Source organism: Pyricularia grisea, chromosome VII (genome assembly GCF_004355905.1).
Source record: "Pyricularia grisea strain NI907 chromosome VII, whole genome shotgun sequence".
NCBI lineage: Eukaryota > Fungi > Ascomycota > Sordariomycetes > Magnaporthales > Pyriculariaceae > Pyricularia > Pyricularia grisea.
The window spans coordinates 600,901-617,418 of NC_044975.1; the positions used below are offsets into that span (position 1 = coordinate 600,901).

Genomic DNA, 16,518 nt, shown 5'->3' on the forward strand with positions numbered 1-16,518 from the left:
GCACTAGTTTTGAAACCCAGCTCCAGGTAGTTGTGTTTGCTAGTAAGGTATTGTTTGTTTGGTTAAAAAATGCAGTTGTTGGAAAAACTTACTCATATTGTTTTGTAGCAGTTTTGATATTTTACGCGAGGTTTAAAATCGACTACACAGTTTTCATATCCGGTAAAACTCGCGAGGCTATCGATATATCATTGCCGCCGCGATCACAGCGTTTGATTACAAAGCCCATGATTGGCAGTCGAGAATATAAGCTTGTACAGTTTCAACTTCCACGCATATCTGGGAGCCCAGAAAGCTTATTCCTTGCTATGATAACTCCATACAACGGCTTTCTCCGGTATTCTTTCGCAGCGGAGAGCTTTAAACTCGGCACCAGAATCAATTCGCTGTGATACAAGTATTAAACACTGGTAGTCAAGGCTTTGCCAATTGAAATAGCAGGGTGGGCCGGCTTGCCAAGTTCGGTAGGTGATGCCTGCAAAAAGGTGCCTTGGGACGTATGTAGGGTTTCTTTTTATCAGGCTGCCAGGTGTCGTAGCTGGCTAGTGTGAGGCAGTACCATAAGCGGCTTTGCAGTAACCATACCGAGCTTTCTTCATACCAGGCCCACAACAAGTAGGTACTATTCAATAGATGCGCATCATCTGCCCGGCGGGGTCCAAATCTCCACATCTATACGGAAGAGACAAATGCCGAGAGAACAAAAATGTTTTTATTTTTGATTTTACCTAGCGGAACATATCGTAGTCGCGTCCTAACGGCGATGGCATCATGATAAAAAGAAAGCCAGGGCATCCAACACTTTCAGCCACTCCAAGCAGCCCCAAAAAACTCAAGGGCAGAGACTCAGGCATGGACAACAGATCTAGCGGGAGAGAGCTGAGATTGTAAGACTTTGATTTGCCAGCGCCTATGTTCTGGTGTGAACATCCACTGCCAAATATTTGACGGTCGAGCTATCTCTCTGGGCGATCATAATCATTCTCGCGGCGAAAGATTGGAGTATTGGGAGGCTCTGTCGACTTGCGTCATGCTCCCTGGTTATGATCAGAGGATGGAGGGTAGCTTCGAGGACAGGATCACCATCGGGCGTACTGTGGTCGCCTTGAAGAATATGGAGATTATAGCAAGGGAGATTGGATTGCTCAATCTTTGTTGGCAGCGCAGTTTAACTTTGAATAATAGGGAAAAGGGGCAGGTAGATTCTAGCAAGGGTGTTGGATCTAAGCGTGATGATCAAGCCGTGAATAAATTTGGCATCAAGTCATGGGGAATGCTTGAAAGTTGGACCAGTGCGACCAAGATTTCGGGAAAAATAGTTTCAGTTGATGCGGCGTGTTCAACTTCCCTATGCCAGCCTCATGGCCAGAGCAGGAGATGGTTTTGGAAAGCGAAAAGATTGTAGGCAGTAATTGTTTCTGAGACCAACCTTTCCTACAGGAGGACACTAGATATTTTGGGTTCAAGCCGTCGAGTGTCGCCTGGACAGATGTGCGAGGGGCCTTTCCCATCCTTGTAGCTGGTTGTCGCAGAAACACGGGGTGGAACTCCGGAACAAGGATAACTTCGAGCCGACAAAGCTCATTTCATAGAAATGTTGCATCGATTCGACATCATCCTGGACGGGATTGCACTTGAAATCTGATGTGAAATCTCTGCGGTTTATTTCCCACCATCGCGGAACGGATTGCGGCGCACTATCATAGTTCATCCACAGTGAATCATAATGAATCATTCTGCACCTTCTAAGACTCTAAAACAAACGGACCCAGTTCCGCCCACGAAATCTCTCTCTGTCAACCAAGGAAATCATCGACATGGTACTATAAAGAAAGGATGACAGAACATATCTGCAACATCTGATTGATCCAATCAAACAATAGGTAACAACAGTATCCAAAACACCCCTGCAGCATGATTGCAGAGCTGCTCCTCAGCCCTGGCATGTGGACAGCGCTTGCCGTCCTCGCAGCCACATGCTACTGCATCTTCCTCCGCCGAAGCGCACTCCCCTTCCCCTCGGCCAACGAGTCATCAAGCGAGCTACAGGACTTTAGCAAACTCATCACCGAAAGTCTCTCCAAGAACAATGGCGGACCCGTGGTTGTCACCCTAGCGTCCGGCGTACGCAAGATCCTCCTCCCGTCCTCGCTCGCCGCCTGGGTCAAGTCCAACCGGGATTTAGACCACCATCAACTAGTACGTGAAGACTTCTTCGCCGGGATTCCCGGATTCGAGGCGAACACAGTCCTCCACGCACCCGGCAGCCCGATCATCGACATCATCAAAACCCGTCTGGGCCTCAACGACGGCACGCTGCGCACCATCAACGCCAGCCTCAAGCGCATATTGTACGACAACTTGGGCGATGGCAAAGAATGGCACGCGATCGACTGGTACGCGGGGACGTCGGATATCATTGCGCGCGCCGCGTCGTCCATCTTTGTCGGACCGGAAAAGGCCGACGACCCTGAGTGGCTCGAACTCGCGCAGAACTACGTCGCCGCCTACTTCACCGCCGTCGGCGAGCTGACTGCCTACCCTGCATGGTCGCGCCGTATCGTGCACTGGTTCATGCCCAACGCCAAAACCTGCCGAGAGCTCCTCGTGCGCGCGCGCGTGATCATGAAGGAAGTAGTCGCGGCGCGCGAGCGAGAGGCGGCCGACGCCGAGCGCGAGGGTAGAACGGCGCCGCAGTACAACGACGGATTGGAGTGGGTACGGGCCGCGTCGGGTGGGCGGCTGGATCCGGCTGATGCGCAGCTTTCCCTAGCCATGGCGGCCTTCTTTACGACGGCCGAGCTGCTACGCGTGGTACTTGTTGAGGTTGCGCGCCATCCAGAGTATGTTGAAGAATTGAGAGAGGAGGTATCTATGCAGTTCTCCAAGCATGGGGTTTCCGTTGCCGCCATCAATGGTATGGTTTTGCTTGATAGCTTCCTGAAGGAGTCGCAGAGGCTGCATAGTGGGCTCGGTAAGTTTCTTTTTTTGTCACAAAATGCAGTTCTTGAACAAACTTTGAGTAAGTTAAGTTAACACCTTCATCTCTCCAGTTGTTCTCGAACGCGTCGCCCTCAAGGACACGGCGCTCCCAGACGGGCGCCTCATCCCGCGGGGCTCCCATATCATGGTCGACTCGATGGACCTGTGGAACTCGGAAATCTACCCGGACGCTACCAAGTTCGACGGACGCCGCTTCCTGAAGAAGCGCGAGGCTGGCGACAACGCCAGTCAGTTCGTGCAGTCCAGCCCCGACTACCATGTGTTCGGCGGGGGGCGGCACATTTGTCCGGGGCGCTTCTTTGCAGCACAGGAGCTCAAGTTGGTTCTGGCGCATGTGCTGGTCAAGTATGATGTTCGGTTGGCCGATGGCTGCGACCCCAAGGTGGTGCCGAATGGCTACTTTGTCATGGCTGATCCGACGGTCAGGTTCGAGGTCAGGAAGAGGAAAGAGGGTGGTGGGGATACTCTGTTCTAGATTAGATCTGCCATTGGGATGTGATTTGTCTCCCATACCTGCTTAATATGTAGATACTCGATATAGTTGCTTGGATATTGCATCAATCACAGTCTCTTAAATTTCTGCTGGGGTGGTTCCGACTACATGCTTACACCAAGACCATCATTTAGAGCTACAGGACTCGACTAATAGATAAGACTTTTTACGGCTCTTTACTCTAAACTCTTCAACGTCTCATGGTTACTTTTCTCTCTCTTCCTTCTGTTCCCCTTTTCAAAAAAGACCTCGATATTCAACAAAACATACACTACGCAGAGGGCTCTGTCGAAGCAGCGATTGTCGTCGTCATCTCGCTGGCAGTCCAACTAGCCGAATGTCACAAAAGTCTCCTAGTCCCTCCATATTATGAACAAGGCCGGGCACAAAAGAGGCTGCAATGGATGGGAAGAACTCAATCATTATGATCTCAAATCTCCAAAAGGAGATAGTTTCTGAATACTCCGTGTTTCGAATAAATTAATTCGCAACGAACGCTACGATATATTCATGAGTTCCTTAAAAGAATGCCGTGTAATATTTCAAACAGTATGTTAACCGTATAACAGGCGCTAACGGTGGCCTGTTAAGTCGAAGAGACGACGCGCCCTTCTACATTTTAAAAAAACCCCAAATGTACTCCGCGGTCAACCAAAAATTGACCAGACATATAAAACAGCTGAAGAATCCTTTGAGCAGCTTTTTGTAGTATACCATCAAATACACGCAGTACCTGGTAGAATTAGATCAAAGTTAATACTTGTAAATAAGAGTTTATTATTGGAGATTATTTGGTTTGAATAAATGACTGTCATAAACGCTCGGTGTCAGCGATAATAAAATCTCAAAGCTATCAATAGCGACCCAGTAAAAATTTCACTTGTTCACCAGGATGTTTGCTGCGAACATCCTGGTAGATTATACAGAGGAATCAAGAGAATGGTTTTATTTATAGTACTCGTATACCCACGAACAGCAAGGTCCACTGGATAAAGTAATATCCAAGCCGCTTTTGGTCTTGTGAACTCCGAGGTTCTTATCGCGTGTTTTCTCTGCGCCGTTTTCTTGAGCATACCCGTATGCGCGATCACCAAAGTGGGCATTATATATCTCCCAAATGTTATAGTGAACTTGGCAGCCTATCAATATGTTTTCGCCGTCACTAGTATTCCTTTTCAATAAGACAACTTTGATACGGCTCTAAACTAGAACCTGAAGAGGAATAGCTTTAACAATATACTAAGGAATGAACTCATGCTTGTATTTCCGAATAAATATCTTTTCTTGGTAATAGGTGGGCTTTTCTTAGCCGTGGGTTTCTAATATTAAATTCGACTTAGACAGGACATCCTAGCTGCTGCCCCTGGGTAGAGGTTTTGTCACTGAATTAGCAGTAATGCATTAAAAATGCTGCAATGCCTTTTTTGCTTTAGGCATATCAGGGAGGAACATCTAAGTTTTGTTTTGTATTTCAACTTAGCCGCGTTCTTCTCTTCCATGTCCTTTTTTTTTTCTTAAAAGATACAAATTTAAAAATCCCTGACCTCTTAACAAATTGTTCATGTCTGCTACCCAAACACGGCTTTTATTTTCCAACAATTATATCAAATTCTGCTTCTGCAGTTTCCTTCTTCCGAAAAAAGAAATTATTTAATTCTAGTTATTTTATCAGACCGTCGACAATGCGATTTAGTCATATAGCCCCCATTACTACCCTGCTCGCCATGGGCGCAATGGCTTCTCCCACACCCATTATTCATTCCGCGCTAGAGCCTCGGAATCCTTCTGACTCCTCTAAAAGCAACATTACACCTGACTCCTCTGCACAGCTTGAATGGGACAGGTTCCAGCCAGAATATCAATGCCCGAAATGCCGTATAAGTTTCTGGAATGCCGACATGATGGCTGTTCATATCAAGGACACCAAGCACGCAGCATGGAACTCAGATGCGGACTTGCCTAATTTCAAGGCTCATCAATTTAAATACCCACACCTGTATAAAAACCGGCCCCCTCAAGGCTATTAGAGCTCTAGCAATTACGAACAGTATACATTCATGAGCTTATGTTTCAGGAGTTTATGGACATACCTATTGCCAATATACCGAGAAAAGCCCAAGCCTTGATATGGCAGTAGTATCAGTGAATGCTTTGAATCACAACACCACCGTAGCCCTCACCCGGCCCGTTGTAACAGCCCCCAAATGTGTTCCAGTCGTGTTATTTCCTGGTGAAAGTAGATCACCTTGGCCTTTTCCAGCGCAAAATGTATCTTCTCTTCCGCTAGAGTCTCGTGCACGACCTGGAGCTTATCCTCCAATCAGATTCAGCAGACGTTCTATTCCAGCGGGTGTGATGACCTCCATGTGAGCAAGTCGTCTGTGTATGCCAGTCGCTATCCGCCAGGTATGGCATGTATAAGACCGGAATAGACTGGGCTTGGAGGTCGCTTAGTTGGTTGGCGGCGAAAACTGAAGGCATTTTATCAAACCAAAGGGCCCTCATTTTCCGTATTAGTCGACTAGACAGCAGGGCATCGAGGGCACTTTGGAGGTTGCACGCGACGCGGATAACTTACTCCCCGGGAGCTAAGGTATATTCGATATGGTGAGAGAGGGCGCAAATCTAATCCGGGGCCGACCGCTTGAGTAGGACAACCCCGTGGGTACAGCTGAGGAGCTTATTAGCGAGCATGACCCGCGCTATTCAGCATTCAGCGAGGCTTTTGAGGTCTTTCCCAATGCGGGAGAGAAGGGTGATAGGGCGCCAAAACCGGAACATTATCCGGTCCATTTTCCGCATATTTGGTACCATAGCGACTTCGGCCTTCTTCCCGGGCGACGGGAAATGTCCGAGAATTACAGGCAGCATTGGTCAAACTTGCGCGCCGCCTCAGCCAGCGAAGCCAGTCTGGCATTCACGAGCCGTACAGTGTGTCGTCGATACCCCTGGGGGGCAAAAGCGCTCCGCCTCTTCCGCACTAAACCAGGTGTCACAGAGGACCTTGGCCTCGTCTGCCCTTCAGGCTCCCAAATGGTCTCCCTGCAAATCGCCCTCTGCTGACAATCGGCCAAGCACCTCCCGTTGCAATGCTGCCACGATTGCTAATGGCTCACTCACTTGGTCCCCGTTAATAATCAGCGGGGGGACCAAAGCCACGGCCCGGCTCCGAGTCAATCCACCGTATTCCATAGATCCCTATCGTCGCGGAGTTCGTCAATCTGGATACATCCAGTACTCACGCTTGGCGGCCTGCATCCCTCTTGTACAGGCAGGCCCTCTCCTCAGCAGAGGCGTCTGCCCTATTTATAGATTTATAGCCCTCCGTTTGTGGCGTTATAGTTTCATATTTCTAAAACGTAAAATGTTTCAGTTTTATACCATGATCACACAATTCTTACCCTTTAGCGCAGCCAAATCCTGTTCGTTTGCCTCTGGTTATGTTAATAGGCCGAATGTATTTTATTTTCGGAACTTAGGTATTAATTTCAAGTCATGTGGGTATCTGAGGTAGAACCCTCGGTGGCCTTTGTGGCTCAATTTCCACGCTGCCAGTTGTTTTGTACGGTTAGACGGAACGAATTGTGGAAAGGTCCACTTTGTGGCTGGATAGCAATTTGTTACGGCTATCTGACCAGGCCCTTTGTTTCAGGGTTATTTATAATTTTAATGCTCTACTTTATTATCGTCCAACTTTTCACCAACGTCTAACCTGACTTGGATACGAGCGAAATCCATACTTTACCTTATATTTATACTTTTACATTGTTTCAAATTTCTTTACTCCTCTGCGTTCTGTCTAATCTGCGCCGAAAGCTTATTCCAACAGCCCCCACTGGATAAAATTCCCTATACCGGTATTCAAGTGAAACAGTTGACTACATTCACGAATCATTGGTATAATTTAGGTGATATATAACCATATATAGAAACGCACAGAGAAGCGTCTACAAACTTCTTGGCAATATAAATAACGGTTTCGCATCCGGCAGATACCAGTTAGAATTTTTCAATTCGAACTAAACATTCGGTTCACTTCGGACCAGACATTCGTTTCATTTCAAATCAAACATTCATTTCATTTCAATTCAGACATTCTTTCATTCCCTTCTTTTTAATCACATAATATATTCTTGTTCTGCTTTCCCTGACCTTATCAAAAATGCGTATGCATCTCATTTTCTCCTGTCTTGCTGGACTGGTTGCCGTGAGAGCGGCCAAAATTTCCCCGCGGGATGATTCAAACTTCGTCGCAACTACGGGAGGCATATGTTGCAGCCAAGGCACAACGGACCCAAACAACCTTTGCAAGAATTTTAACCTGGACGCATTCTGCGTAAGTTTTTGTTTAATCTGTGTCATTTTTTTTTTCCATTCACTATACGCTATTGACCTCCAAGGCACGCGGCGCCTAATGAACTTCAGTTGTAGGGTTTGGATTGTAACTAACATTTTCATTAGTGCTCTAGTTATCCCAACAATGTGGATAGCGGATGTGATAATCTTAACGATTTCAATATAGGACGCGAAGTGCTCCTAACCTTGAGTGAGACGATTTACAAATGCTTTTCAGGGGACAGCACTGGATTTGTTGGATGTGCTAATAGCACAGCCTGAGGGTCTTGTCATACGCAGTTCTGGGAAGCGCGTTGAACGGGTTCGGATGTGCTTGGGGTATATTTGACGGATAGGTCTTTTGCCCCAAGGGCAGCGACCTTGCAATTGGGACAAGGTATCGTTGCTGGAAAATAAATACTCCTACCCATTTCCTTGACCCTGACCAATGCCCATGAGCCCACGGGCTACTTTGCTGGAATTGATCAAAATTTGGGAATTACGTTTAATTAAATTTAAAGTCTTGGTAAACTGTCACTTTGGACCTACTAACCTTTACTTTCAATCTTTTTGATCTTAAACCCAGAGTGCAGCCTTGACCTCAGGCCAGCTGCTAGATGCCACATGTCCTAGCCATTTGTGTCACATTTGTTCAAGGTGGTCTAGGTCATTGCGCAGCAAATCGATCGGGCCGCGGAATATCTAACAGCCAAAGATCGAGCTGCAGACATTTCTAAAGACCAATGCGACGACCTCTACCCTGCTTATACACTTTTATGGGTGTTTATGACCAATGAAGGACCTCAGGGAACGGCGCGGTCGTTTAGTCAGGAGGCTGACGAGCGCGGGCTCGCCGACGGGGAACGATACACTAACGCAGTCGCCCCGGATAGGGCACCCCGAGAGTATATCCATGATTGGTGATTCAAGGGCTCGATTGAGCAACTTCTTTATCCTGTCCAGTCGTATGGAATCTATACTAAAGAACTGATGTATAAACGGACAAGATTTCAGATGGACTGCACTTGAATAGTTGGAATGGATTCATTGTGGGACCGTTCATTTGAAAACCCCTGGCCCCTCTGACTATAAACAGACGGCTGGACCGCTGTGGAAACATCAGAGTGATGTGGGAGCCAGTTCAGCACCCGAAATTTCCCGGGATTTCTCTTTCGACGCGAAGCCACACCTGGCTAACGCCAAATACTGAACCGAATTAGCCAAACTTTCAGAGGATTTGGTCTCTGGTACTACCCACGGGAGCGCCCAGAAGCATCTGTGTAAGGCCTGCCAAAACCCGCCCATGGGGGCCCGCGCCGGCCCAAGTAGGTGGGTCGGGGGGCCCGCGGGTAGACTGTAATATTTATGGGGGGGCCCAACCCGGCCCAAATTTGAACGCGGGTTTTCTTGGCAGCCCGCGGGCCCCCGTGGGTAAAGCCCGTAAATACGTAAATATTTCAAAATTAACACTTGTAAAATTCCGAAGGAAATTATACCAAAATAAACGTAATATAAAATAATACATTTTCCAATATAATTATTATTATTATTATTATTATTATTATTATTATTATTATTATTATTATTATTATTATTATTATTATTATTATTATTATTATTATAATTATTATTATTATTATTAATTCTTGTTTTTTTCGTATATAATGAATTAAATTATAGTAAAAATAAAAATAACAAATATTAATTGTAATGTTTTTTTTTATTAACCGAATATAAAATACGAAAAAAAACAATCTATTTAACAATATTTTACATTTAAAAATTCCTTAAATTACGCCTATGCGATACATTGTTCCGTACCCGTTTTAACGCCCTGGTTGGAATTTCCATAAAAATTCTATTATATTTTAATCCAATTTAAATAAAAACAAATAATATAGGCATACGGTTAATATTAGCCCGGATTGGGGTATTATTAACGGCCATTTCGATAATATTATTTTTATCGGAATTAAAATTATCATTCAATTTACCCAAGTTATGGATAAAACCGACGAATTCCGTAAACCTATCGTATTTAACTTTTTTATCTTCCGGGTTTAAATATTCGTTTTTTACGATAATAATTTTAATACCGACCAAAAAAATAAAAATTTTTTTAATCGAAATATAAATAATAGCACGATTGCAAATGGCAAATAAATTTAGGAAATATTAATTAAAACCGATAAAATTATTTAACCATAATTATAAACGTTCGATAAAAATTAAAACAGCAGGTATAATTAAAATATCGCGGGTAATTTGGGCGAATTTTGGAAATTTTATTTTATATATAGCCCACCAATTAAAAATATTATCATCGTTTTCCATAATTAAATATAAATAAAAATTAATATATATAATTATCCGTATAACCATTTATATAACCATCCACATTTTAAATTATAATAAAATTAATATATTACGCACCTTATATTAAAAATATTTTAATTTTTAACCGGATATTTTTTTCGACGGATCGATCGATAAAATATGGAAATTTTATCGGGTTTAAACTTTAACTGTTTATATATTTGGATTTTTTCGGATTCGGTTTGCGTTATAAAATAAATAAAACCGGGTTAATACCCGGTTAAATTAACTTTTTTTTCGGGTGGAAATTCGGATTTTATTTTTTCGAATATAATTCGGTTAAACGTTTAATCCTTTTGGCGATTAAATCTTTTACGCGTTAATTAATATATTTTACATAATACCGCAAACGGTTTTTTCGGAAATCCGTATACGTCGGGGAAATTAAAATAACGGCCAAAAAATATAATTTTTTAACGTAATAACGTTAAATTAAATCGATATATTTATCCAATTTTATTTGCGCCGTTAAAATTACGGCTTTTAAATTGGTATATTATCCCGTTTATAGATATTTTCAAATTTTTAATTAAAATTTACGTTCGAAATTGGTAAAAATTATACCGATAATTTTTAATCCAAATAATACGTATATAATTATTTCCATTTTATTTGCCCTAAAAACGTTGGTAAAAACCGTTATAATTTTAATCGTTGTTAATAAATATTCCAAAATAGTCCAATTTTCGTTAAAAATTCGAAATTTAGCTAAAATAATATTAACCGGATCGTTTTAACCATTTGGCGAAATAAAATATTATTAAATAAATATTCCTATAGTTTAACGAAATTAAAAAGCACGCGTAATAATTAAAATGGTTAAATTCCATTTAATTTAAATGTCTTTAATTAATAATCGAAGGTTTTTAAATCCATATTTACCGGTAAATTATTGCAAATTGCAAAAAAATTTTGTCCGTTTGGGGCTTTAATAAAATAAAACCGCCAAATATTTTAATTAATATAAAATATTGGGTTAAATAATATTCGAATTATTTAATATATTAGTATTATTTACCTAAACGATAATACATTTTGGAAAAATGTCCTACGTTTTATTTTCGTCCGTATTATTAATAATTAAATTTTCGTTATTATAAAAATTAACCAAAAAAACGCGGAAATTTGTTTTGGTAATATAAAAATTTTAATATATAGCCCTTTTTACAAATTGTAAAACGTAAACCATATAAAATAATTGGAAAATTTTCAATTGTATTTATAATTGGAAATTATAAACCCGAAATTCCGCCGTTACGTTATTGGCGCGAAAATTGGATATATTATCGGCCGTAATAGCTAATATTTTACTTTCCAATTTGTATTTTACAATGGTTTGGGCCGTAAATTTTACCAATCGGTTTTTCGTTTTGTTAACGTTAATTACAATAAAATTTAAAATAATATAACGGCGCATTTAATTATTATTTACGTAAACGGTTATAATACCCCAAAAAACGTATTTTAAATTTGGATTGGTTTACCCGTTAATAATTAAAAATATTTTCCCTTTTCGGGGAATATTAACCAACGTTTGGGCAATAATATTTTTAACCATTATTTTGCATTTTTTGGTAAATATTTGTGGCGAAGGGACCTTTTATCGGTCGTTTCGGGTTTATACGAATAATTTAAATTCCGAATCGTATATAATATTAAATTTTTTCCGTAACGAAATATAAAATCGGACGTAGGATTTTTCGATTTTATTTTTCGAATATTATTATACGTTTTTGGCCTATACGAATATATAATATTTTATTAACGTTACGTAAATAAAAAAATAATATATAAAATAAATAAATTTAAATTGTAATGGATAATTATATAAATGGTTATATTTTTTTAAAAAAAAGTAATTTACCAGCCGAAAATCGACGTTGGTTAATATAATATTACCGGACGTCGTTTAAATTTCCAATCCCTTTCGGGTATAGGTAATAATATTGCAATACCGTATAAAAATGCTTATTCCGTTATATTATTATTGGCCTTTTTTACTAAATTGGGGATGTTTTAATATTTGCATATATTGTTTGCAAATAACGTATAATTCGCCGTTATTTCGGGAAAACTTTTATTGGTAAAATTTCCAAATTTCTACCAATTTGGGTTTTTAAAACGCTTTTAAAATTAAATCGACTTTATTTTTTTTTGGAATTTAACGGCGAAACTAGGAACCAGTAACGAATAAATTGAAAAAATTATTCCATAATTTAGGGGTATATAAATAATAAACGTTGTTTTTTCCGCCGTTTATTACAGGTTTACTACAATCCGTAAATTCGTAATTTATAAATAACGTAACGACAAATTTAATTTCGGTATTTTGGTTAAAATCCAAAAGGAAATTATCTTCGTTCGAATTTACGTTAAATCGACGTTGTACGGGCGTTTCTACGTTCGAAATTTTATCGTAAAATTCGTTAATAGATTTAATATTTGGGAAAAATAATCTTTCGATTAATTCCCCCAAAAAATTTGTTAATTTATTTATTATAATTATATGGTTAAAAATTAAAAAAAAAAAAAAAAAGAAAAATAACGATCGGTTTATAATATAAAACGTTTAAAATTTTTTTATCGATTTAATTCGTTCGTTTAAAATTTAATATGGAGTTTTAAATAATCGATATCGGATTTATTTCGGTTAACCTTTTTCTTTTTAAAACAAAAAAAAAAAAAATTTGGAAAATTAACAAATTTTTTTTTTTTTTCCAAATTATCGCTATTATTTGTATAATAAATTATAATACGAATAAAATAAAAATATCGCGGGCAATTACCGGCTTTTAAACAAAAATTTCCAAATATTAAATAAATTTTTACCTATTTAATTTTTATTTTATATTGGTTAATCGAAATTAAATCTCCTATTTTTATTAATCGTACCTAATTTATACCGTTAAACCCAATCGAATAATTAAATTTTCGATTACCCGTTCGACTACGAAAAATATTAAAAATACCACCCCCGGATATAACTTTATCCCAAAATTTAACTGTAAAACGAAATCGAACGAAAAAAATTGCGAAAAAAACGACGGAAAGCAAACCACCAATTCGAAAAAATGGCCGTATTAATAACCGAATAGCAAAAAAAGGATAACGGACGAAAAATTATATAAAACGATTTAAACCTAAAAATAAATATAAATTATAATAATTATATTAGATAATTATATATTAATATGCTATTTTAATTATTGTATTAAAAGATATTCGCCGTTTATAATCCAATACGGATTTATTAATTTCCAAAATCGTTTTCCAACGTATAATAAGGGATTTAATAAATACGGTTGCGCTTTACGTTCGTTTACATATTTAAATTAAGGTTTTAATAGCTTTATAAGAAACCGGGAAAATATTTTTAATACAATTATTTACGGTTTCGAATTTGGCTATTATTTAGGCCAAACGGATTACGGTATTTACCAAAAATATATCCTTTATCCGATTTATTTTACAAATAATGGGGTATAAAATAAAGTTTTAATAAATAATATTTACCTACTTTTATATTTATTTACCTGTATACCTCCCTATTTATTTAAATTATATTTGTTTTATTAATTTTATTTATTTAAATTGGTTAAAATATATTAATTTATTTAACGTAAAACTACAAATAAAAAAAACTGTTAATTTTAATTTTTTTTACTAATTTTAAAAGGGGTTAAAAAATAAAAACCCTTTTTACCGTTAAAATTGTATTATATTAATTTTAATAATTATTATAATCTAATTTTCCATATTTTAATTTTAAAATATAAAAAAGTCCCGTAATTATCCATTATAACCGTATTTGGGTATAATTTTACATTACAGGCAAAATTTTTTTTTCAAATTTTTTAAACACTTTATTATAAATAGGTTTTATAACTAATATTTATAACCCTTTTATTTTTTTATTTATTATTTCGCCAAAATTGGGCATTCCAATTTAATCGGCGGTAATAAATGAAAATATAACCCATTTTTGGATATTTTTTTAAATAACCATTCGGTAAATTATTCCAATCGATTTGTTAAATATATTTATATATATTTTATAAGGCGTTTGTTTGGCCCAAATGCGGCGTATAGGGGTTTTACGATTAAATATTTTATATAATTTTTACGCGCGGAATTTGGCGGTATTTATAATGTAAATATGGTTTACAATTAAAGGTTTGGGCACGCTATAATAAATAAAAACGCGCAATAAGGTTTTTTTAATAAAGGTAAAGGATTAAATAAACGTAAAATAAACCGTTTTATATTATAATTGTTAAATTTGGTATTATAATTTTTAATTTGGGGAATATTTATTTTATTTTATTATCGAATATTTGGTATATTTGGTTTATATTATAATTATAAACCGTAATATTTTTTGCCCAATAATGCATTTTAATAGCCAAATGCGCAATTAGGGAATACCAATACCGATATATAATATAATAAACGGAACTACGTATTATTTAATATTATTAGTTAAAAAAAATAATAATTATTTTATATAACCATTAATTATTTACCAATTTAGCCATTTTTTTTTAAAAAAACGTTAATATATTACCAAAATAGGTAATTTTGTGGCGAATTTGGCGCATTATTTTACCAATTTTTATAATATTGGTAGGCGAAACGCCTTTAAAGAAATTGTAAAAAATTTGGCGGACGAATTTATTTGCCTTATTTTGGTAATTGGCCTATTGTAATAATAAGGCAGCGACCATTTTTTCCCATTTAAATATTGTTTTTTTAGCCTTTTTAATAGGGATTTGAAAAAAGGTTTCGAAAACGTCCTTTAAATCGTTAAAATTGTCCACGTTTTCCCAATATTCGTTATTAATTGGGGCGGGGGTGCGTGTTTTTAGGCCAAATTTAAATTGTAAATTTTTTTAATATTAATTTTAACGTTTTTTAAATGGTTATAAAAAATGGTTATTATAATTTTATTATTTTAAATGGTTATATGGAATGGTTATTTATTTTTTAGTAATAAATTTTGTTTTAAATTTATTTTCCATTTGTTTTTGTTTAAATTTAGTCGATGTTATATATTTGTAACCAACGCGTAATTTCGATTTTTACCGCGATAATATTGTATTAAATCGTTTGCGCGCGCGGTTTACGAATAATTTAATTTTATCGCCATTATTTGTTTGTTTTTTAAATTTTTTATTACGGTTTCGTAAATTTTAAACCTTGCGACCGATTTTATTATTTATTTTACGTTTGGGTATTATTTTTGGTTAATTTTTAATTATAATTAAAATTATTGTGGAAAATACAGGTTTTTACCTATATTTGCTAGCGATATTTATTTTTGCAAATGGTGGTTTTTCCAATATAAAACAAAACCGTAATCGAATTGTAAAATTGTAAAATTTGTAAAAATTTAAAATTTTTATTATTGTAATTAAATTCCAAAATTCGGAAATTTTTTTGTAAATGGTGCCTTCCTAATTGGGTTGGCCCTATATTTATCCCGCATTTTATCCAATTAGGAAGGCGTTATTATTTAAAAAAATTTTTACGTTAATTTTAATCGGGTTTAATCTCGTTTTTTTACAATTTTTTTTTTTTTTTTTAACAATCGCGTAATAATTTTCGGTTTTTTACCCGATTATTTATCCAACCCTAATTATTACCGATTTAAATCGTTTATTTGGTAATTATTTTTTATAATTATTTTATTATTTAATTTTAATTAATTATAATATTTTCTTTTTTGTAATTTATTTCCGCCAAAACGTTTTGTAAAATTTTTAAAATAAAAATAGTACGTAAATTTTATACGGGTAAAACGCCCAAAATACCTTTTAAAACCGCGGATAAAGGAAATATTACCAAAAAACGTAAAAATATGCGTTTTAAACCCGGTAATATATTTTTATTTTTTTATTATATATTTGATTTATTTATTTAATTATATTTTAACTGTTATTTTGCGGAAAATTCGAAAAATATAGCGAATTTTCGATTTAATTATCCCCAAAATATTTTTTTAACGTTTGGTCCGAAAAATTGCCTATAAATATTTACTTAATTGCAGGTTTTTTACGTTTATTATCGCTGTTTTGCAAAAAACTATTAAAACGTTTTTTACCAATTTTTTTACTGGTAAATTTTTTTATTTTTTTACATTATAATTATTTATTGTAACCATTTTAATACAAAATAATTTCCAATTTTTGCGTTATATACGTTTACCGTATTATTATCCAAATTAAAAGTATAAACCTCGTTAAATTTATTTTTAATATTATGGATAATTGAATATACCCGTACGTTAATATACAATTTAAATTTATATTTTA

At 36.8% G+C, this 16,518-nt stretch overlaps 2 protein-coding genes across 2 annotated transcripts; both read left to right on the forward strand.

The window, feature by feature from the left end:
- Nucleotides 1-1,914: 1,914 nt before the first annotated feature.
- On the forward strand, nt 1,915-3,478 carry PgNI_10211 (uncharacterized protein; the record flags this gene model as incomplete). Its single annotated transcript, XM_031130185.1, has 2 exons — nt 1,915-2,974; nt 3,054-3,478. The coding sequence occupies 2 exons, from the start codon at nt 1,915-1,917 to the stop codon at nt 3,476-3,478; spliced, it is 1,485 nt and encodes a 494-aa protein (XP_030980165.1).
- A 4,180-nt stretch (nt 3,479-7,658) lies between these two features.
- Nucleotides 7,659-8,113, forward strand: PgNI_10212 (uncharacterized protein; the record flags this gene model as incomplete). The annotated part of the gene is made up of 2 exons (XM_031130186.1): nt 7,659-7,832; nt 7,958-8,113. 2 exons carry the CDS (start codon nt 7,659-7,661, stop codon nt 8,111-8,113), a joined length of 330 nt encoding a protein of 109 aa, XP_030980164.1.
- Nucleotides 8,114-16,518: the final 8,405 nt, after the last annotated feature.